The sequence below is a fragment of the Mustelus asterias genome, chromosome 14 (assembly GCF_964213995.1).
Source record: "Mustelus asterias chromosome 14, sMusAst1.hap1.1, whole genome shotgun sequence".
NCBI lineage: Eukaryota > Metazoa > Chordata > Chondrichthyes > Carcharhiniformes > Triakidae > Mustelus > Mustelus asterias.
The window spans coordinates 61985216-62008460 of record NC_135814.1 but is presented as its reverse complement, the minus strand read 5'-3'; the positions used below and the strand labels follow the sequence as shown (position 1 = coordinate 62008460).

The window sequence follows — 23245 nt, the reverse complement described above, 5'->3', positions numbered from 1 at the left end:
TCTCAGAACTGAATTTTACCTCAAAATGAGCAAATAAACCAACAAAAAAAAAGCATAAAAGCAAAATACTGTGGACACTGAAAATCTGAAATCAATACAGAAAATGCTGGAAAAACTGGTAATAACTGTGGAGAGAGACACAGCTAACATTCTGAGTCCATAAGACTCTTCTAAACTTTACATTCTGCTTTTGAAAGATACAAAAAAAGTAGATATGAGTGAAATATGCATCAGGTCAGGATAAAAAGTGCATTAATAAATGTTCGACAGTGATTTGATCATCAGAGGAATATGTGGTGATAAGGGATGGGACTTTACTGCCTCGCTCGTTCCAAAACTGTAAAATCTTGCCCGAGGTCAATGGACCTTCTCATGCTCCACCCCTCGCTCACTCCAATTCCCGAGGTAAAATTCCAGCCCATATGTATCACATCTTAGAAATGGAAGAGAAAGCCAAGTCTTATCAACTGTGCAGGGGGATGTCAGCTACAATTTCCACAACTCCCTGCTTACTTCATTTCTTCTTAATCGCGGCACGGTGGCACTGCGGCCCACAGCGCCAGGGACCCGAGTTCAATTCTGGCCTCGAGTGACCGTTTGAGTGGAATTTGCATGTTCTCCCCGTTTCTGTGTGGGTTTCCTCCAGTTTCCTCCCACAGTCCAAAGATGTGCGGGTTAGATGGATTGGCCTTAGTGTCAGGAGATTAGTGGTGTTGTGGTGGGATATGTGGTGTTATGGGGATAGGGCCTGGATGCAGCTCGATGGGCTGATTGGCCTCCTTCTGCACTGTGAGATTCTCTGATTCTTTCCTCTGCAAAAGTGATAAAGATATTGTCCCTTAGAAACAAAGCACCTTGATACAGTACCTGTATGCTACTGTTGTTTCCTATGGTAGTTTAACAAGATGTGGAGATGCCGGCGTTGGACTGGGGTAAACACAGTAAGAAGTTTAACAACACCAGGTTAAAGTCCAACAGGTTTATTTGGTAGCAAAAGCCACACAAGCTTTCGGAGCTGCAAGCCCCTTCTTCAGGTGACAAGCTCCGAAAGCTTGTGTGGCTTTTGCTACCAAATAAACCTGTTGGACTTTAACCTGGTGTTGTTAAACTTCTTACTGAGTTTAACAAGATGCAATCTTCTCGAACAGAAAAATGCTGGAAAATCTCAGCAGGTTTGAAAGCATCTGTGGAGAGAGAATAGAGCCAACGTTTCGAGTCTGGGTGACCCTTCATCAGAGCTGAGAGGAAAGAGAGTCAACAAAGATTTATACTATTGTGGTAGAGAGGGATGGTAGAATTGGACAAAGAGCGTGCAGAAGGCTGAGAAAGTGTTGAAAGTGTCAATTAAGTGATCAGAATGTGTTAATGGTGAAACAAAGGTGCAGCCTCACCCCCTGCCCATGGCACCTTCCCATGAAATCATAGAAGGTGCAACACCTGCCCCTTTACTGTCTGCCTGCTCACCGTCCCAGGTCCTAAACACCCCCTTCAGGTGAAGCAGTGCTGAGTGACCGCTTTGCAGTACACCTTCGGTCCATCTGCAAGCAGGACCCAGAGCTTCCTGTCACTTGCCACCTCAACACACCACCCTGCTCTCCTGTCCACATGTCCGTCCTTGGCATGTTGCAATTCTAGCAAACTCCAACACAAACTGGAGGAACAGCACCTCATCTATGATTGGGCACTTTACAGCCTTCTGGACTGAACAGCGAGTTCAACAACTTCCGAGCCTGAACTTTCCCCTCCACCTTCGCCCCATTTCCATTTATTTCATTTCATTTCATTCTCCATTTTATCGCTCTCCTTTTCACCCTCTCCCCACCTCCCACCACCAACCCCCACCCCTTCTACCCCCCAGCCCCACCCCCACCTCTTCAGGCCAACTGCCACATTCCTCAAGCAGTCCTTTATCTAGCTGTACCTTTGTTTTGCCATTCATGCACTCTGATCACTTCATGGACACTTTCAACACCTTCTCAGCCTTCTGCATGCTCATTTACATTCCCTTTGTCCAATTCTACCATCCCTCTCTACCCCAATAGTATAAAGCTCTGCTGACTCTGTTTCCTCTCAGCTCTGACAAAGGGTCATCCAGACTCGAAATGTTGGCTCTATTCTCTCTCCACAGATGCTGTCAGACCTGCTGAGATTTTCCAGCATTTTTCTGGGTTTTTTTTCAGATTCCAGCATCCGCAGTGTTTTGTTTTTATCCAATCCTCTCTAGTTGATGTTAAAATATATAACACACCACTGATACTTTTGCTGCTAATCTTCAACACTAAATTCACAATTTACAACAAACCTTGAAAAATACCAAACATAATATAGTTTCTTCATTAGATGAATGAAGTGAAACCAAATATTTTAACACGCAAAATATATTGATAAAAATATATGAAAGTCACCTGAATATCCATTATTGTCCACATCGATACCTCCAGATATGGACTGGCCAAATGCTTGCAGGGTGTTACTAATCCGTTGTCCATGGATTCGCTGTAAAAGTTTGAATATTAAATAATGAAATAGCAGATTTAAATTTTTAATACCGCAAAGAGATTTGATTTATCATTGGACGATCAACTCAATTCCCAGCCTTGCCATTTGCAATATTGTCTTCCTCTGTTCAGTTTCCCTAGTGGTTATCAACCACTCTTTGCTCCAATAGCTCACCCTCCCCCCCCGCCTCCACCTGAGTTACCCTTCATCCACTCCCTCCCAGGTGGATGTCCTGGAGTTAAGCTGTCAGCAGCATATGTTGGTGGCAAACAGAATGCCGCAGTCAAGGAAGATACACCACGGCTGCATAGAAGTGGACAATCCCAGGGAGAAATCTTTTCTCACCCATTTGCCATGAAATTTTATAGACAGATAACAAACCTGTTCACTGAGGGTCAATGGCAGTAAATTAAATGTGCTGGTTAGGTGCATTGACCCGAATATGCGCTGGACTCTGACGACTAGGGGAATTTCACAGTAACTTCATGCAGTGTTAATGCAAGCCTTACTTGGGACTAATAAATAAACTTTACCTTATTTTAACTCAGAGACTGTCCAATGCACTTTGACTGGAATGAACAGATTGAACAGCCTCTTTTTATTTTATAAATTGTTCAGCTTTATTGATGAAACTCGGTAGTTTTGCAGTTGAAATCAAGCGTATGGAATGACATGGTGACCAGCTTCGCTTGATGTGCTACTGAAGTTTTGGATCAGATTAAATTTCAATCACTTACCTGAGAAAAGGTGGACGAAATCCCTTTCTCTCGGCCATTGTAGATATAAATAGCCCCCTGCTGATCCTCTTCTTGGGGCGCTCCAATTGCCACATCTGGTGTGGATTTAAACAGAATCAATCCAGTAGCCAGTGACTCAAATGCATGCAGGCCAATGACCAAATTCACACTTTCCCCCCTTATGATCGTTAAACAAATACTTCATACTTAAACTACTTGTCATGCAAGAGCCACAGCAAACCAAATGGAAACAAAAGACAGTGTAGCGCTATTTTGCTGGTCCAAAAAATGCAACAAGCATCCATTCTAAGCAGATATCACAGGAGTACCTGGTGGTCTCTTATCACATTTTAGAAATGCCCTCTCATTAGTGATTGCTGTTGTACCTGTTGTACAGAGGTGGCATGGGTGGTTAGCATTGTTGCCTCACAGTGCCAGGGTCCCGGGTTCGATTCCAAGCTTGGGTCATTGTGTGTGGAGTTTGCGCATTCTCCCCGTGTCTGCGTGGGTTTCCTTCGGGTGCTCCAGTTTCCTCCCACAGTCGAAAGATATGCGGGTTAGGTGGATTGGCCATGCTAAATTGCCCCTTAGTGTCAGGGGGGCTAGCTAGATTAAATGTAATGGGGATAGGGCCTGGGTGGGATTGTGGTTGGTGCAAACTCGATGGGCCGAATGGCCTCCTTCTGCACTGTAGGATTCTATGACATCAGCCACAGTTTCAGTTAATCCCTGTTCTCCACAGGCAAAGTGACAAAGACATTATCTATTGTAAGCAAAGCACTCATCACTGAAAACCTTTGTGACCACCATCACCAAATGCTGAGGATCAATAAAACTTCCATTCATTGGAACAATAATGTTTCCTGACATCACATTTGCGACTGGGGCGATTAAATCTGTAAATCTGTTGTATTCGTAGCTCCTGATGCAATTCTATGAGCTGATGATTCTATAAGGTACACGGGTGGATAAGTATTCTTTGATGTTTCAAGCCATGTGTTTGTCACTATGACAATTCGTTGCTTTAGTCAAAGTGGTCCATTAAAAATTAAACCTCTTTGCCCAGGGGCTAATGACATGATGGGCAGTACTCCATATTAATGGATGTGGAGAGTTAAGGTTTACTGTGCATCTGTTATGCTCAGTGGCCCCCTACTGAAATCTATGGTAAAAATTGCTAGTGCTCAGAAGTGTTGTGCAGCTTCAGTGAAAGCCTACAATTTAATGGGTCTTACGATAATATGACTAAGTCCATTTTTGTGAACTTTGAAATTCCTTAAACTTTGGAATTGATTTTTTGCACTTTTTCAGCCTGTATTGCCAATCTTGACTACACTGGGTCAAGTTATAGAACCACAGTGTGGACGCAGTCCATTTGGCCCATCGAGTCTGCACTGACTCCCCGACGGAGTATCTTGCATAGGCCCTATCCCAGTAAGCCCACATATTTACCCTGCTAATCCCCCTCACCGACAAATCTTGGGACACTAAGCGTCGATTTAGCATGGCTAATCAACCTAACCCGCACATCTTTAGACTGTGGGAGGAAACTGGAGCACCCGGAGGAAACCCACGCAGACACAAGGAGAACGTGCAGACTCCACACAGACAACGACCCGAGGTCAGAATCGAATCCAGGTCCCTGGTGCTGAGAGACAGCAGTGCTAACCACTGTGTCACCATGCCAGCCACAGTCGCCATAGAATATTCCCACCCTCCTAATTGGAGGCGAATGACCCAATAAAACCACAATTTGGGCCAGTATACTCTTTAACTGCATACAACAACAGGCCCCAGGAAAAGAATGATGTGAAAGCACGAAGCAAGGAGTGGGCATCAGCCATCTGTGACTGCTTGGTCAGAGCTCCTTTAAGAAAATAGCAAATGGTGCCCTACTTTCTACTGTGTGGAATCCAATGTAGTGGTCAGTCAGAAGTTCTTAATGGGGATGACAGAAGCTTTTGGCAATGTGTCACTATGGAACGTGTGCAACATTTACTACCAGGCTTCAATGCTGCAGCGCCTTGGGGGGTCAAACATCAAGATTTGAAATTTGCCGATTTCCTGCATTGGTCACTTAAATTTTAATTCCATTCTCCTCTCCCCAAAACCCTCATGCCAGGTCCAGTAAGACTACTCCTCAGACACAGAGGATAATTTGGATTGCCCTTGTTTCTATATTGCCAGAACACACCTACCAACATGTGACTGGATATCTGTGCGGGACGAGATCCCACCTCCCTTTGCAAATGAAATATTTGACAGATGAGAAAGAATCAGGATCCTGGAATAACTTGATCTATCGCTCACCGACTTAGACATCTGTACATTCACATCACCAGATGCAGGAGCTTTGGGACTGCAATGTTTTTATAATAGTAAGCTCAATCTTCATTAATACAGTGTGCTTAACATGTCCTAAGAGGCTCCTTGATGTGACTGGATCTGATTCAGGAAGATAATAATTTTGAAAACTGCATACTTTAATTGTCCCAAACCTGCATATCCATCATCGTCAATGTCTCCAAGATCAACAATTACGTCCCCAAACCTTGCCGCATAAGAATCTCTTCCAACTAACTCCAATGCAAGCTCCTTCATCACTCCCTTTAAAAAAAAGGTTAATTATTAAGATGATGAAATCCGATACGTATTTAATATCAACCAATTCAAAATGAACTCTGCAATCTTACCAATCCTGTATTCAAATAAACATACACCCTTCCCTCTTCTCTGACTGTGCTGTACATGGGTGCTCCCACTAACAGGTCTGAGAGGCCATCTGAATTGAGGTCAACTGCACAAACCGAGGAGCCAAAATACGAACCGAGCTGGAAGCAGAAACAAAAGTGAGTGAAACACTGCAGCCTTTTCCCCGGAATCAGAATGAGATAATACCGCCAATGCCATACGCACCATTTTACCCTTCACCTTGAAAATTATTTCCAAAGTCAGCTCCTGCTGTTCAAAAATGTAAACCTACAAAAATAATTTCAGCCATTAGGCAAAACATGCATTCTTCCCCCCCACCCCCACCCACACCCTTCCCACCCACCCACCCCAACCCACCCCCCACCCACCCCCCCAACCCCCACCCACCCCCCCCAACCCCCACCCACCCCCCCAACCCCCACCCACCCCCCCCAACCCCCACCCACCCCCCCAACCCCCACCCACCCCCCCAACCCCCACCCACCCCCCCCCAACCCCCACCCACCCCCCCCAACCCCCACCCACCCCCCCAACCCCCACCCACCCCCCCCAACCCACCCCCCCCCCATCGCAAACTATTCATTTCCAACATAATTTGGAGGAAGACATTATACAATATTATATTAACAATATTAACAAGAATGATTGTACTCAGTAACCCCACTGGTATTACCCCGCCGCAGTACCAAATAGCAGGAATGAATTTGTCACCTCCCAAATCTGTGGCCATAATTCAGTTTCAATCATTCCAATGAGGGTTCCCCCACAACCTCACAGCATTGAAACAGCTCCAACCAAAATCACTAATTGTATCCTGATTGCTGTACTGCATTAACCAGCTTTGTCGGCGGAACAGTCTTTCCCACAGTTGGCTATTTCACGCTCCTCCAACACCCCTCCTTCAGTTTCCGGGTCCATGGGATTTCCCTCACTTAATTTCATTTTCATGCATCTAATCAAAGACAGACCCCCCAGGTTGGATGCCATTGTGTATTTTTGTGGGCGGCACGGTGGCACAGCAGTTAGCACTGCTGCCTCAATTCCAACCTCGGATGACTGACTGTGTGTGGAGTTTGCATGTTTTCGCCATGTCCGCATGAGTTTCCTCCGGCTGCTCCGGTTTCCTCCCACAGTCCAAAGATGTATAGGTTAGGTTGTTTGGCCATGCTAAATTGCCCCTTAGTGTCAGGAGATTAGTAGGATAAATATGTGGTGTTACGGGGATAGGCGAGATTGTTGTCAGTGCAGGGTGGATGGGCTGAATGGCCTCCTTCTGCACTCTATGATTCTGTCATTCTATGTTCTCTCGCAATGGCTTCTCTTTCAGCCGCTGCATCATTACCACCTGAATCCAGGAATCTGTGCTAAACTCCTCTCCTCAGCTGTAAACTGCACCTGGGAAAGACCATCTGCAGGAAAGGAATTGGCTTCGATCTGTATACCAGGAATACCCAGTACTACCTCTCCATTCCCTTTCTTGACCACTCCATTCCTCAATGCTGTCTTGCTGCTGGTCTGACATCCTCTGCTGGATCAGCTACAACTTCTTCCAGTTAAACAGTGACATGACAGTCACCATTGCCTTTGGATCACACTCACTCGCTCAGTCTCCCTTCTATCAATGTCTTTCCACTCCAGCCACTACCTCCGTTTGAAGCAGTCTGTTTGAAATCTCAACATACTATCGAGAGAGCACAGTGAAGGTTTACCAGGCTGATTCCTGGGATGGCAGGACTGTCATTTGAGGAGGGACTAAGTCAGTTAGGATTATATTCACTGGAGTTTAGAAGAGTGTAGTAAGAGGTCTCACAACACCAGGTTAAAGTCCAACAGGTTTATTTGGTAGCAAATACCATAAGCTTTCGGAGCACTGCTCCTTCGTCAGATGGAGTGGATATCTGCTCTCAAACAGTGCATAGACACAGAAATCAAGTTACAGACTACTAATTAGAATGTGAATCTCTACAGCCAGCCAGGTCTTAAAGGTACAGACAATGTGGGTGGAGGGAGCGTTCAACACAGGTTAAAGAGATGTGTATTGTCTCCAGACAGAACAGCTTAGTTTAGAACAGTTTAGAAGAGTGACAGGGGATCTCATAGAAACTTATAAAATTCTAACAGGGTTAGAGAGGGTAGATTCAGAAAGAATGTTCCCAATGGTGGGGGAGTCCAGAACTAGGAGTCATAGTTTGAGGATAAGGGGTAAACCTTTTATAATTGAGGTGGGGAGAAATGTCTTCACCCAGAGGGTGGTGAATGTCTGGAATTCATTACCACAGAATGTAGTTGAGGTCAAAACGTTGTGTGATTTCAAGAAGAAATTAGCTATTGCTCTTGGGGCTAAAGGGATCAATGGATATGGGGGGAAGGGGGGGGGAATCAGGATATTGAATTCGATGATTAGCCATGATAATCAAAATGAATGGCGGATCTGGCTCAAAGGGCTGAATGGCCTACTCCTGCTTCTAGTTTCGAACTAATGAGCTCAGAAGTAAGCTTCTGACCTAATAACCTTTAAAGCACAAAGAGCACATACTTCCACCTCAATAACATTGCCCATCCTTGTCTCAACCCATCTGCTGCTGAAAGCTCCATCCATGACATTATCATCTTCATTTTCCAAAGGTTCTCCTGGTGGCCTTCCATCCCCCACCACCTCATCCAAAATTCTAGCATCCATATTCAATACCACACCAAATCCCGCTCCGCCATCTTGCTGTTCCTATTGATCCCGACAATGGCTCCCGGTCCGCCAACACCCTCAATTACAACTTCTAATCCTGCTGTTTAAATCCATCCATTCCAAGTTCCTTTCCTCACTCAGAAACACTGCTATCAACTTTAGCCCCCTTGTCTCACCTTCACTGCCATTCATACCACCTTTCATTGCCATCTGTTTGGTCTGCTTACTCAATCCTACATCTATCTGTCGTCAGCTGCTGATGTCTCACAGTGGATCCTTCTCAGTGCTACTGCTGGTGCTAATGGCAGGGATTGCAGCCTCAGTATGCTCACAATCTCTCCAGAATCCTATTTACTGTATGCAGAAACTTCCCATCTAGGAACACAAGGAGCCTGGCAGTCAGACTTGGAAGGACTGGGGATTGGGACGGGTCTGACTGGACCTCCAAAACATGAAGGTTGAATTCTCTGGCCCCTCCCATGGCATCTTTCTCACAGCGGGAGGCAGCGCTTCTGATCCTCCTGCCGCTGTCAATGGGATTTCCCAATGATTGCACCCCATGCTGCCGGGAAACCCAGGGCAGGGGTGAACCGTCAGTTGGACCAGAAGATCCCGCCGGCATGAACAGCTGGAAAGTTTCCGCCAGTGTCCGCAAATGGGAAAATGTGAGTGTAGGAGAAAGCAGTGAAAGGCAGATACAGAGTCTGCAAATGAGAAAAAGTGCACAACAGCAAAACACACACAAATTAAAAATTGTGGAAAGCAAGCAGGAGAACAGTTATGAGGAATGTCAATTTATTTTAGTTTTGGTTGGCACTGAATAACAAACCGCGTGACAGGATTATGAAATTCCTGTCAGACACTGCGCTTCCTCCTTACATATTTCCGCCATCGTTCAAATCGTAGCCTCTGTCCATAGTTCAGGCTCAAGAGGATGATTGTAATTTATATAATAAATATTGTATGGAAAGCATATCGACTCATTTTCAGACTTCCATGCTGAATGGGGTTGAAAGTCACTGAAAGGTAGATAAAAGAGTGGAGAACGAAGTTTTGAAAAGGGCGTGAGAAAGCAGGGCTTTCTTGATATAACTTCTAAGATGTGCGGATTAGGCGGATTGGCCATGCTAAATTGCCCCTTAGTGTCAGGGGGACTAGCTAGGGTAAATGCATGGGGTTATGGGGATAGGGCCTGGGTGGGATTGTGTTTGGTGCAGACTCGATGGGCTGTAGGATTCTATGATTCTACTGGACTGATTAGCGTGGTGATTGACAACATCTATTAAGATTTCTCCCTTTTGGAGTTTTGCTTCTTCCAACTGAATTTAAGAGGGACAAATGTCAACGTACTCAAACTGTATCAGATACGAAATTCTGCAGCAATCTAATTACTACCTGATATTCATGCAATTTTTACAATTGCAGAATAGAATGCAGAAGGGCTCTTGAAGCCGTGAGACATGAAGGAGCCTGATTTGTTAAAAGAAAAGTAAAGTAAAATGCTTACTTGGCCAGTCATTTCCTGTTGAGGTGCCCCTCCAACAATTTCTGTGCTGTTTGGGTAAGTAAAGTGTCCTGCACTAACAGCATAACCTGGGAAATAATAAAACATGCTGCGATTAGGTAGACCAGTGTCCATCACACCATGCTCCAATTGTACACTCGTAACCTTAGGGCCAAATCTCATATTGCTAAAATAGAGATGGACCGTGACTGAACAGTTATGGGAGTAAGTAACAAATACAAGGAAAGGTAGAAGAATGAAGAGAATATGAAAGCAACCAATCAAGCTAAACCGATCAGTAAAGAAACAACAGAACCAATCAAATTGCTCCAACAACTGAAGCAATGGCGGGAATTTTCCAGTCCTTCGTCCCGGCAGGATCTTCCAGTCCGGCAGATGCAAATGGAAGTTTGAATGGTTCCCCACATCCACTGTGGCAGAATCCACATCATCTGACTAACAAGCATTTGCAAAGTTTACCCTACTGTTCCTTTACACATGCCAACAAACATATAATTAAAACCTGTACCAAATTCTACAAAGCATACGCAAAACATACTTTGTTGAATAAAAAGAGAAGTTAAATTGTGTTATGTAGTTACGGCTTGACATTTTAACAGACCCTAATCGCGATGGGTATACCAATGATGGACAGAGTAGACAGGTGGACAGAGTGGTGAAGAAGGCATTCGGCATGCTTGGTTTCATCGGTCAGAACATTGAATACAGGAGTTGGAATGTCTTGTTGAAGTTGTACAAGACATTGGTAAGGCCACACTTGGAATACTGTGTGCAATTCTGGTCACCCTATTATAGAAAGGATATTATTAAACTAGAAAGAGTGCAGAAAAGATTTACTAGGATGCTACTGGGATTTGATGGATTGAGTTATAAGGAGAGGCTGGATAGACTGGGACTTTTTTCTCTGGAGCGTAGGAGGCTGAGGGGTGATCTTATAGAGGTCTATAAAATGAGGGGCACAGATCAGCTAGATAGTCAATATCTTTTCCCAAAGGTAGGGGAGTCTAAAACTAGAGGGCATAGGTTTAAGGTGAGAGGGGAGAGATACAAAAGTGTCCAGAGGGACAATTTTTTCACACAGAGGGTGGTGAGTGTCTGGAACAAGCTGCCAGAGGTAGTAGTAGAGGCGGGTACAATGTTGTCTTTTAAAAAGCATTTAGATAGTTACATGGGTACGACAGGTATAGAGGGATATGGGCCAAATGCGGGCAATTGGGATTAGCTTAGGGGTTTTTAAAAAAAAGGGTGGAATGGACAAGTTAGGCCGAAGGGCCTGTTTCCATGCTGTAAACCTCTATGACTCTAATGATCAGGAGTTGTGTACCTAGGTAGCTTCCATAGTTAACTATATTTTCATCATTTCTGTAAAACAGCAAAGAATTAGTCTTTATATTCTTGACAGCGACAGTTCCAGTCCAGTACTGAGATCCAGGAGCACCCATTACGATTAAATCCTATGAAACAAAATGCGGGGTTAATGGAATGCATATATTCATTAAGGAAATATAAAATTCCTGCAAGAAATAATCACCACTTACCTCAGTCAGAAAACTGGCAATTCCAGCCTGACATAATCCATTAATATGATCCACTCTCTGTCGATATGCTAAAGAAAGAGAAGGAATTCCACGGTCATCCAGAAATTTTGCTACTTTTACAATTAAGTACGATGATAAAATTAGACAAAGAATGGTAAACTCCCAAAACACTGTCTAACAAGTGGGCAATATTCTACAGTGTGATTAAGCAAATCCCAATGGGAAATGGGGTTCTCTTTCCCTGAAATCACAAGCCTGCAATCTCCTAGCTGACTGCATTCCGAGTTCCGGATCCCAGGGTTACTCTCAGTAATTCATGCTATATTAATTTCTCATGTCAAATAAAACACAACATAACAAATATGACACCAGGAAAGTTCAAAATAGGAAATGAGTATTACTCTCAGCAAGCATACCAATATTCACCTTATCACCTTCACCAAGGCAAAATGTAGCCTGAAAGTGTTTGAATGTTGCTAAATCATTCATTTGATCTTACGTACAGCGTAAAATCTAAGTTGAGTATTACAGGTGTCACTGCTTGTCCCAACATTTTTATTTAAAGATAAATCTGCCCAAGGAGGTGGCTCTTCAAATTGTGGGAGGAAAAGCAATAGAGAAAGTAGGCCAAGGAAACTCTTGCCTCTGTAACTGCCCATCTAACTTACAAACCAAACATTCAGCTAAATATATCTAGCGATAGCATGCCATTCTGTTAAGGGATTCCCAACCCTGTTGGTGAAGTAGAAACCAACTAATAATAGGTTTATTTACGGATGCAGCATTACATATGTCTGCTTCCTACCTACTACCCCCACGTCCCAGCAGTTTCTCTTTATATGACACACACAACAAAAACAGAAAATGCTGGAGAATCTCAACAGGTCTGACAGCATCTGCGGAGAGAGAATAGAGCCAACGTTTTGAGTCTAGGTGACCCTTCGGCAGAGCTCACTCTATCCAGACTCGAAATGTTGGCTCTATACTCTCCCCACAGATGCAGACGCTGTCAGACCTGCTGAGATTTTCCAGTTTTTGTTTCAGATTCCAGCATCTTCAGTGATTGGCTTTTCTCTCTATATTATTTTGGTTGAACCAATTAAACTAAATTAAACAAACTGAGGAACAACAATCTCTCTTTATATTGTTTTAATAATAAAGCAGCAATCAATAAATTTAACAGAAATGAGAGGGGTAGTCTCTCTCTATATGTGTTCTAGGTTCTTAATTAAACAATGGCCATCACGTGTCTACCTTAATTTAATTAACATATCATTAACAATTCAATGTATTGGTGTTGGTATAGTGTTTTTTATCTTACTGTAGGACATCCCAGTTTGGCATAATTGTATGAAAGCGAGTTATTTCACGCATATTATAAATTCCCACATTACAGACAACAGTCCCAGTACAGTTACCTTGAGGGTGAATCAGATAAAAGACCAAGTGGTGAAGAATACATCACAAGTGTAGTAGAGAAGTATGAACAACCTAACCAAAGAGCAAGATGAAAATCCCCTTGTGCAAAGGGACTGAAGTTGGTGAATTAACACACAGCCTTCACACAATCCTTTGAGAATCTTCAAATTTCCTTGCATGCTAAGTTAGAAATTGTGCAGGGATGGTGATCTGATATCTGAACAGGGATTTTTTTATTTATTCTTTCATGGGACATGGGCACTGCTGTCAAGGACATCATTTGTTGCCAATTTCTAAATTGCCCTTGAATGGAATGGTTTTGCTAGGTGTTAGAGGAAAAAAGGATAGTCTAGTATTAAAAGACTAATAAAATCATGTAGACTAATTTAGAAATAAATATAGTACAGAAAAAGTATGATATACCTGGAATTACAAAGGTACAGTTGCATTGAAACACATAACCACTGTTAGAAATTTTAAATATGTACTTTTGAATGTATTCTGTATAGCTTGGCCAAATACAGACTGCCCCAAGGCATAATGGGATGAAAGCTAAGTAAGATGAACCACATTCTTTAATAACAATACGGCCATTGAGCATAGTTTTTATCAGTATAGTTCCCAAACACTAAATGAATGAGACAATTCATTTATCACTAATAAGAAATGTTTAGCAGACAGTGAGAACGGAAACTCTTGAACTCTACAGAGGGACAGTGGGAAATCATAGAAATCATAGAAAAGATAACTTTGAACTCTATTACCTACATAATAGAGGTTGTTTAGAGAGGAAGTGGGTGGGAGCTTCCGGATTCTATGGACCAATGAATTCTCATACTGCCAGAGAATAGGATGTAATTGGCCAAGGTAAATAATCCATATTAACATGATTGGTCTATCCTATTAAGATGGACAGAGTAGGCAGGCAGATGATTTCTGAAGAAGTATAATTACAGAATGTCTTGATCATTTAATTAGAGTAATTTGAGCTGTTTTGAATTGCTCTCCCTACACGGTGGAAACCAGGCCTGGGTCAATAAAGTACGTCTTCAACCAGAAACTACTGTCTCTGGCGATTTCTTTGTATTTGCTGAGCTGTATTAATAGAGAAATCTCCTGCATAAAAGCCAGCAAAATACATGAATCTCTGAAAAACTCCTACACTAGGCCATGTCAGAGGGCAGGTTAAGAGTTAACCACATTGCTGCGGATCTGGAGTCACATGTAGGCTAGACCAGGTAAGGATGACAGATTTCCTTCTCTCAAGGACTTTAGTGAACCAGATATTTTTTAACAACAGGGGTGCAACAAGACTTTAAAAATCTGCCCCATAGAACTATTGGCGTCATGGGATTGACAACTGTTTTTTTTAGGAGCCACACCTGTGCCATCAATAAGGCTCTGCACTTTAGGGAAGCCTGTTGTTTATTAGTACTGTGCCCACTCACACTGGTACATCCCATGGAGAGAGTGATTCTCTCAGTTATTTCGTGAACTAGAGGGCTGAAAACGGATTGATGTGGCAGTCAGCGGTGGTGACTCACAAAGATCCAGTTGCATAGAAGTTATACAACCTTCACAGTCACAAGCCTTGCAATAGACCTCATCTATCAACCCAAGGCAACTCAAGCCAGGATAAATATTCACCAAACTTCCCCATTATTTCTCACTTTCCTTCCCCCAATTTATTTTTGATGTCCCTTCCAAACATGACAGCGATATTGAATCGGTATCTTTCCATTTACTTTAGCCACATCTGTATTAGATAAATGGGGTGATTGCCACTGAAGGAATTGCAAAGGAAATCACCAATGGCATTCCTGTAAGAGTGTTTACCAAATGGGAGAAGTCAGCATTGACCTGTCAGGAAAAGAGAGTGGCTTATTCCAAATAATCCATTGAAAATAATCTTTCAATAATTTTCTTACCTCTAAAGCAGGGAATCAGAGGTAAATCCTGAGAAGGCTGCAAATCAGCTTGAATTTTAAAACACAACCCAAGAGGTCGTTTGTCATGCTTTAAGTAGAATATATTTTTCCACCGATGGGCACAGGCCTGTAAAAAAAAAATTAAACATTTTTATATAAAACATATTGTTATAATTAATTTCACATTCTAATAAATATGCTAAATAGGCATTTTGAAGAACGTGCAGATACCAAAATATAACCGTCTTTCGTTGGATGTCTTGACAAGCTAACACCAAGCCACTGGTTGTCTTTCTCTTCTGTACAATCTGGTCCACATTTTTTCCCTGCAGGAATACCTAAAAAAATTGTGAGATATTTATTTCTCTGTTTGCATGTAATATTGCATCAACATAAACAGAAAAGCTGCATTGCCAATGCAGTCAAAACTGCACAGTGATTTACTGTCCTGACAATCTCTACTAAAATACTTTCCATATTAACACACAGTTTTTTATATTCAGTGATACACATTCAGTTTATTTATTAGTGTCACAAGTAGGCTTACATTAACACTGCAAGGAAGTTATTGTGAAAATCCCCTCGTCGCCACACTCGGGCGCCTGTTCAGGGACACTGAGGGAGAATTTAGCATGGCCAATGCACCCAACCAGCACATCTTTCAGACTGCGGGAGGAAACCGGAGCACCTGGAGGAAACCCACGCAGCCACGGGGAGAACGTGCAAACTCCACACAGGCTAGGAATCGAACCTGGGTCCCTGGCGCTGTGAGGCAGCAGTGCTAATCACTGTGCCACCACATTCATTCAGATTCATGTTAGCTTCGTGACTGATTGAACGCGAGGAAAGGCAACATTTGAAATTAATCTACTGCAAAGTGAGTGGTAAATCGCAGAGTTGCTGTTAGAAGTCTTTTCGTTCAAAAGGACTGGATTTTTCCTGAATGGCAAGTTGCCACCTGAATTGCATCAAATTCTGCCCTGATGTTATAGCTTTTTCCTGGGTCAACTTAATTTTAATACTGTGGGAGTATTGATTCCCTATTAGGAGCTCACCTCACAGGGGCAGGGAAGAAGAAACTAACGATTTCAATTTGGAGGTTGAGATATTTGTCGGCTATAACTTGCCATTTCACTGCAATGAGATCTTGCACCCCAATTTCTGGTGATGCCTTGGTTTGGGTATCCCATTGTCCATTACGTGCTCAAAAACATACCTTAGCAAATCTCTACTCTGTAATGCCTAGCTCAAACTGTAAGGGGTATGATTGCTCTGACCCCAGATTACGCTATTATAGAATTTGAGTTTTAAAAAATTCATTCATGGGATGTGGGCTAGTCCTGGAGTTACAGGATCTTGATCCAGTGACAGTGTAGGAATGGCGATATAATTCCAAGTCAGGATGGTGTGTAGCTTGGAGTGGAATGCATCTGTGGCTTGCATGCATCTGCTGCCCTTGTCCTTCTAGATGGTAGAGGCTGTGGCTTTGGAAGGAGCCTTGGTGAGTTGCTGCCATGAATCATGTATATGGCACTCACTGCTGCCACTGTGCACTGGTGGTGGAGGGAGTGGATTTTTAGGGTGATGGATGGGGTGTCAATCAAGCAACAAGAAACCATCCTGTCGCAACTTCATCCATCAGCACACCCAATAATATGAAGGGAGCAAGATTATCCTTTGTCGTGGATGGTGTCAAGCTTCTTGAGTGTTTTTAGAGCTGCATTCACTGAGGCAAGTGGGGAGTATTCCATCACACTCCTGACTTGTGCCTTGTAGATGATGAACAGGCTTTGGGAGTCAGTAAATGAATTACCCACCGCAGCATTCCTAACCTCTGACCTGCACCTGTAGCCACAGTATTTATATGGCTGGTCCAGTTCAGTTTCTGTTTAATGGTAACATCCCCATTACTGACATTATGATGGAGGGAAGGTTACAGATGAAGCAGTTGAAGATGGTTGGACCTAGGACACTGTCCTGGGGAACTCCAGCAGTGATGTCCTGGGACTGTGATTATTGATCTCCAATGACCACAACCATCTTCCTATAAGCTTGGGCTGATGCCAATCATTAGAGAGTTTATCCCCACCTTGATTTCCATTGAATCTAGTTTGGTCTGTTTTGGGTCAAATATGAAATGTTGCTTTCAGGTATGAACCTTCTGGAAGGTGTTAGTCTACTATCTAGAGGCAGCATTTTAAATTGTGGATTGCAGGAACATTGGTGGCTGGGGTTAGACACACAAGAGGGACTCCACTTAGGATTAGCAACAGGGAGACATGCATGCGTGACGTACATACACACTGAACACGCAAAAACACATATCCAAATGAAAGAAAAAATTACAGAGAGTTTTTCTTTGAAAAGCCTTGCTTCTCCATTACAGTGGTGAAAAATTGGAAGAAATGTTTGGGACATTTATGACTGAGCAAAATGAATAAAACTACAAATGAGACAGCTGATCATTATTGTGTGTGATTGAGACAACTTGCAACCAAATGTGATTTTGGTGATGTTGAAAATGTCAGATGGAAGGTCAAAACACATTCAAAGGCCTTCCTGACAGTCAACTACACAGAAAAGCACTCAAGAAAGATAGAAAGTTGTCAGAATTGCTGTTAGCAAGATCGGGCTCTCTTTCAGAGTCCAGAGCTACTGAAGTTGCACCTGTCAACAGTGACATCCACACTTCAAGTTCAAACAATCGCGTAGGGCTGGGAGTCTGAATGGGGAGGAATTTGTAAAATGCGTACAGGAAGGTTCTTTGGAACAATATGTAGATAGCCCGACTAGAGAGGGGGCTATACTGGACCTAGTACTGGGGAATGAGCCCGGTCAGGTCTTCAAAGTTTCGGTGGGGAACATGTGGCAAATAGTGACCACAATTCTGTTAGCTTTAGGATAGTGATGGAAAAGGATGAGTGGTGTCCCAAGGGTAAGGTGTTGGATTGGGGGAAGGCTAACTTTAGTGGGATTAGGCAGAAATTGGCAGCTGTTGATTGGGAGAGGCTGTTTGAGGGTAAATCCACATCTGGCATGTGGGAGTCTTTTAAGGAACAGTTGTTAGGGCTGCAGGATAGGCATGTGCCTATAAAAAAGGATAGGAAGGGTAAGATTCGAGAACCGTGGATAACCAGGGAAATTGAGGGATTGGTCAAAAAGAAAAGAGTGGCGTATGTTAGGTCCAGGCAGCTAAAAACGGAGGGAACTCTGGAGGAATACAAAGAAAGTAGGAAAGAACTCAAACGAGGAATTAGAAGGGCAAAAAAGGGTCACGAAATGTCCTTGGCAGACAGGATTAAGGAGAATCCCATTAGTTAGGAACAAAAGGGTTGTCAGGGAAAAAAATCGGACCTCTCAGGGACAAAAGTGGGGAATAATGCTTAGAGCCCAAAGAAGTAGGGGAGATCCTAAATGAATACTTTGCGTCGGTATTCACAAAGGAGAGTGATGTGCTAACTGGGAGTGTCTTGGAGGGGAGTGTTGACCCGTTAGAGAAAATCTCCATTACAAGGGAGGAAGTGTTAGGTTTTTTAGGGAATATAAAGACTGACAAATCCCCAGGGCCTGATGGAATCTATCCAAGGCTGCTCAGGGAGACGAGAGATGAAATCGCTGGGCCTCTGACTCAAATCTTTGTCTCGTCACTGGACACAGGTGAGGTCCCAGAGGATTGGAGGATAGCTAATGTGGTCTTGTTATTTAAGAAGGGTAGGAAGGATAACCCGGGAAATTATAGGCCGGTGAGCTTGACGTCCGTGGTTGGGAAGTTGTTGGAGAGGATTCTTAGAGATAGGATGTATGTGCATTTAGAAAGGAATAAACTCATTAACGATAGTCAGCATGGTTTTGTGAGAGGGAGGTCATGCCTCACTAACCTGGTGGAGTTTTTTGAAGAAGTGACTAGAATGGTTGATGCAGGAAGGGCCGTGGATGTCGTCTATATGGACTTTAGTAAAGCATTTGACAAAGTCCCTCATGGTAGGTTGGTGCAAAAGGTTGGATCTCATGGGATAAAGGGGGAGGTGGCTAGATGGGTGGAGAACTGGCTTGGTCACAGAAGACAGAGGGTGGTAGTGGAAGGGTCTTTTTCCGGCTGGATGCCTGTGACTAGTGGTGTTCCGCAGGGCTCTGTATTGAGACCTCTGCTGTTTGTGATTTATATAAACGATCTGGAAGATGGTGTAACTGGGGTGATCAGTAAGTTTGCGGACGACACGAAAATGGCTGGACTTGCAGATAGTGAGGAACATTGTCAGAGGCTACAGAAGGATATAGATAGGCTGGAAATTTGGGCAAAGAAATGGCAGATGGAGTTCAATCCAGATAAATGCGAAGTGATGCATTTTGGTAGAACTAACGTAGGGGGAGCTATACGATAAATGGCAGAACCATAAAGGGTGTAGATACGCAGAGGGACCTGGGTGTGCAAGTCCACAGATCCTTGAAGGTGACGTCACAGGTGGAGAAGGTAGTGAGTAAGGCATATGGCATGCTAGCCTTTATAGGACGGGGCATAGAGTATAAAAGTTGGGGTCTGATGTTGCAGTTGTATAGAACGTTGGTTCAGCTGCATTTGGAATACTGCGCCCAGTTCTGGTCGCCACACTACCAGAAGGACGTGGAGGCTTTAGAGAGAGTGCAGAGGAGGTTTACTAGGATGTTGCCTGGTATGGAAGGACTTAGTTATGAGGAGAGATTGGGTAAACTGGGGTTGTTCTCACTGGAAAGACGGAGGATGAGGGATGACCTAATAGAGGTGTATAAAATTGTGAAAGGCATAGATAGGGTGAATGGTGGGAAGCTTTTTCCCAGATCGGTGGTGACGTTCACGAGGGGTCATAGGTTCAAGGTGAGGGGGGGGATGTTTAACACGGATATCAGAAGGACGTATTTTACACAGAGGGTGGTGGGGGCCTGGAATGCGCTGCCGGGCAAGGTGGTGGAGGCGGACACACTGGGAACGTTTAAGACTTATCTAGATAGCCATATGAACGGAATGGGAATGGAGGGATACAAAAGAATGGTCTAGTTTGGACCAGGGAGCGGCGCGGGCTTGGAGGGCCGAAGGGCCTGTTCCTGTGCTGTATTGTTCTTTGTTCTCTGCGAACACCCATCATCGATCGTGTGTCAGGAAACCACTGGAGAGGCAGCAACAGCAGCCTCAACAATAGGGCAAGGGAATGTAGCCAATGTGGAGGTGAATGACTCTGAACATACTTTTGTGTTCTCTTTTGGACATAACAAGCAGCCACCTGTAACCCCCTGGCTGTCGGCTGCTTGGATATAGATGCTCTCAGATTCAGGGGCATATGTTAGTGCCGTGGGAGACAAAATATTCAACAAACTTCAGATAAATTACTGCGGATGCTGGAATCTGAAATCTCAGCAAGTCTGACAGCGTCTGTGGAGAGAGAATAGAGGCACCGTTTCGAGTCTGAATGAAGAACAAAGAACAATACAGCACAGGAACAGGCCCTTCGGCCCTCCAAGCCCGTGCCGCTCCCTGGTCCACTTCACGGTAATCATTGATACTTTTGTGCTGGTCACAGAAAATGGCTGGATCTCCCAACACAACCTTCACGTTTCACAGGTACTTTATCTGCTGGGAGTAATGATGCAGCTCCGCATTTCCTTCCCAAAGACTTCAGGACTGCTCCATTCTCTGCCAACCATGGAATACTCTGGGTGCAATCTTACCGGCCGTCCATGCCACGTTCCCGCTGCAGTGAGGTCAGAGAATTTGGGGCCCAGCCAAATCTCTGTTCACTGCAGTGGGATGGGAAAATCCCGCCAGGGCGAACGGTGGTAACGTTCCGGCCAAAAACTTTCCCTTGCAATTAATACAAGCCCCTGAAAATTCTTGGGACTTTGAAATGCCAACCTCATTCAAAGATGCGAGAACAAATGCTGTAATCTGCGCCATGTCTGGGGGAATGGGAGATACTCATCACTTTGCACACAGCACCAGATCTGCACACCATTGCAGTTACAATGCATACAGTTCTTATGCATACCAACAACATTCTTGAATAGTAAATGCTGATGACTTCACTCCTCTTGGCAAACAGATAGGCAGTACATGCAAGTCGCATGTTGACCATAATGTGCCCTCAGTCAGGCACCAATGTAGACGAATGTGGTTTCATGTCAGTAAGCAGACAGGGAAGGAAGTGGAGGATCAGTTATTAAGCATGTTCAAGACTGAGACTGATAGGTTTCTGAATATTAATAACGTCAAGGGATATGGGGACAGTGCAGGAAAATATTGTTTAAGTAGAAAATCAGCCATGATTTCATGGAATTGGCTTTGGAATTTCAACAAAGGTAAGTCCCTCCAGAGTGGCAATTTGCTCGAGATTGGGAGTTACAGGCCAAGGCGCTGTGTTTGCTGCAATCCCATAGAATGTGGGGAATGAAAGAGCGAGTGAAGAGGATAAAGAAGGATCTTACACAGATATACTGCTTAATATGTCACAAGGTATAAAATTGGCCAACCTATCCAAAGGTAACAATTTAAGTTGCAGGGAAAGTTAGTGCTTCTGGAAAATCACAGCACAAACCCTTACCTAGAGACTTCCCAGCGAGGTTCCCCAGTGCAACTTTTGGAATCCCAGGGGAGCCAGGAGGTTGCAGGCCCAGAAAAATATAGCTAATACTGGGTACTGTAGACAATATCTTTGTTAAAACCAGTTTCAGTTGTTGTACTTAGAAAGCACTTGAGAACACAACTACCTCCTGTAACTTCCTCAGAGTCAATGGAAAGTGTCCTGACTCAGGCCAGGTGAGACTGAGGAAGCAAAGTGCATCCATGGCTCCAGCAGAAAGTGCAAAAGGAGCAGAGCGAAGGAGAACACGCCCCCTTTTGCAGCACTAGCTGCCATAAAGCAGGTGAGTTTAAAGGTCCCATAGAAAGGAAGAAGGTAAGTAAATGAGATATGGGGATACGGGGTTTGGACATCAGTCATGGGGGGGGGGGGCACTGGACATGGGTACTGGGTGGAAGGGGATAATTGGAAATCGAGGTGCGTGTTGCTCAGGGGAGGGGGGGGGAGCTGGTGTGGGGTCAGGCGCTTAGTTGGGGCATTGGGGTGTCCCGTGCAGGGCTCGGGCTGGGTGTTTCAAATAGTTACTCTGAAGTTCGAGGTGCTTATTTTCCTTCTAACTCTTTCAGAGTAACTATGAGTGTAAAGCTGGCAGAACCACCCGACGTTAGTAATTTGAGTCACTTTGTTGGGCAGTCCAATTTGTGAAGCTACGGCCATTTTTATTAAACAAAGCCCCATTGTGCATTCTGCGATTTCAAACTGGGGTGAAAAGTTGAAACTTTGAGTGCAGAAGTCACCTAGGGACACACTTTCCCTCACAGGAAAGCCTATTTGCAGAAGTGTACATTGAACAGCTGTACACCATGGGGCTAATTTTAGTTTGAAAGGCAGAGCAGGAGAGCTGAGCTATTTTGAGACACAGGAGGGAAAGAAACCAGCCCCAATCATTCAGCTGCTTTCTTTCATAGAGAGCAAAGTGAACATTCAGAGCATCAACTCTGATTGGACATACTTCATTAAAGTTAGGGGAGGTGATGGCCTAGTGGTATTATCTCTAGACTATTAATCCAGAAACTCAGCTAATGTTCTGAGGACCCGGTTCGAATCCCACCATGGCTAATGATGGAATTTGAATTCAATATTTAAAAAAAGTCTGGAATTAAGAATCTACTGATGATCATGAAACCATTGCCAATTGTTGGAAAACCCCATCTGGTTCACTCATGTACTTCAGGAAAAGAAACCTGCCGTCCTTATCCGGTCTGGCCTACATGTGACTCCGGAGCCACAGCAATGTGGTTGACTCTCAGCTGCCCTCGGGCAACTAGGGATGGGCGAAAAATGCTGGCCGGCCAGCAATGCCCATGTCCCAGGAATGAATTTTTAAAAATCAGTACAAATGGACTTGGACAATACAGTGTGTATGGAGCGGTTTGTTGGGAAACTGCAGGAGCACACATGAGATGAGGGGCTGGACTGGGCAAGGGTAGAAGGCATTGGAGATTTCCTCTGCAACCTCTGCATTAGTGAATGGAACAGCAGCGAAAGTGGATTACCTATTAGCAGCAGCTGTAAGAATCCAGCTGCAAAGAAAGATTAAGAATACAGTGCTCAGGGGCGGCGCGGTGGCACAGTGGTGAGCGCAGTGGTTAGCCT

At 44.0% G+C, this 23245-nt stretch overlaps 1 protein-coding gene across 3 annotated transcripts in view; it reads right to left on the bottom strand.

Moving 5' to 3' along the window:
- Positions 1-23245, bottom strand: part of itga4 (integrin alpha 4) — a 162476-nt gene that overhangs the window by 118742 nt on the left and 20489 nt on the right. For 2 of the 3 annotated variants that reach the window (XM_078228515.1, XM_078228516.1), the window contains exons 3-12: positions 15273-15379; positions 15042-15168; positions 11695-11762; positions 11481-11610; positions 10139-10224; positions 6153-6215; positions 5930-6067; positions 5735-5843; positions 3237-3331; positions 2406-2496 (exon numbers count right to left, since the gene is read on the bottom strand). In XM_078228515.1, the coding sequence (XP_078084641.1) occupies positions 2406-2496; positions 3237-3331; positions 5735-5843; positions 5930-6067; positions 6153-6215; positions 10139-10224; positions 11481-11610; positions 11695-11762; positions 15042-15168; positions 15273-15379 (1014 nt within the window). The remainder of the gene's footprint in view (positions 1-2405; positions 2497-3236; positions 3332-5734; positions 5844-5929; positions 6068-6152; positions 6216-10138; positions 10225-11480; positions 11611-11694; positions 11763-15041; positions 15169-15272; positions 15380-23245) is intronic. The other variant, XM_078228518.1, reaches the window with a different exon arrangement.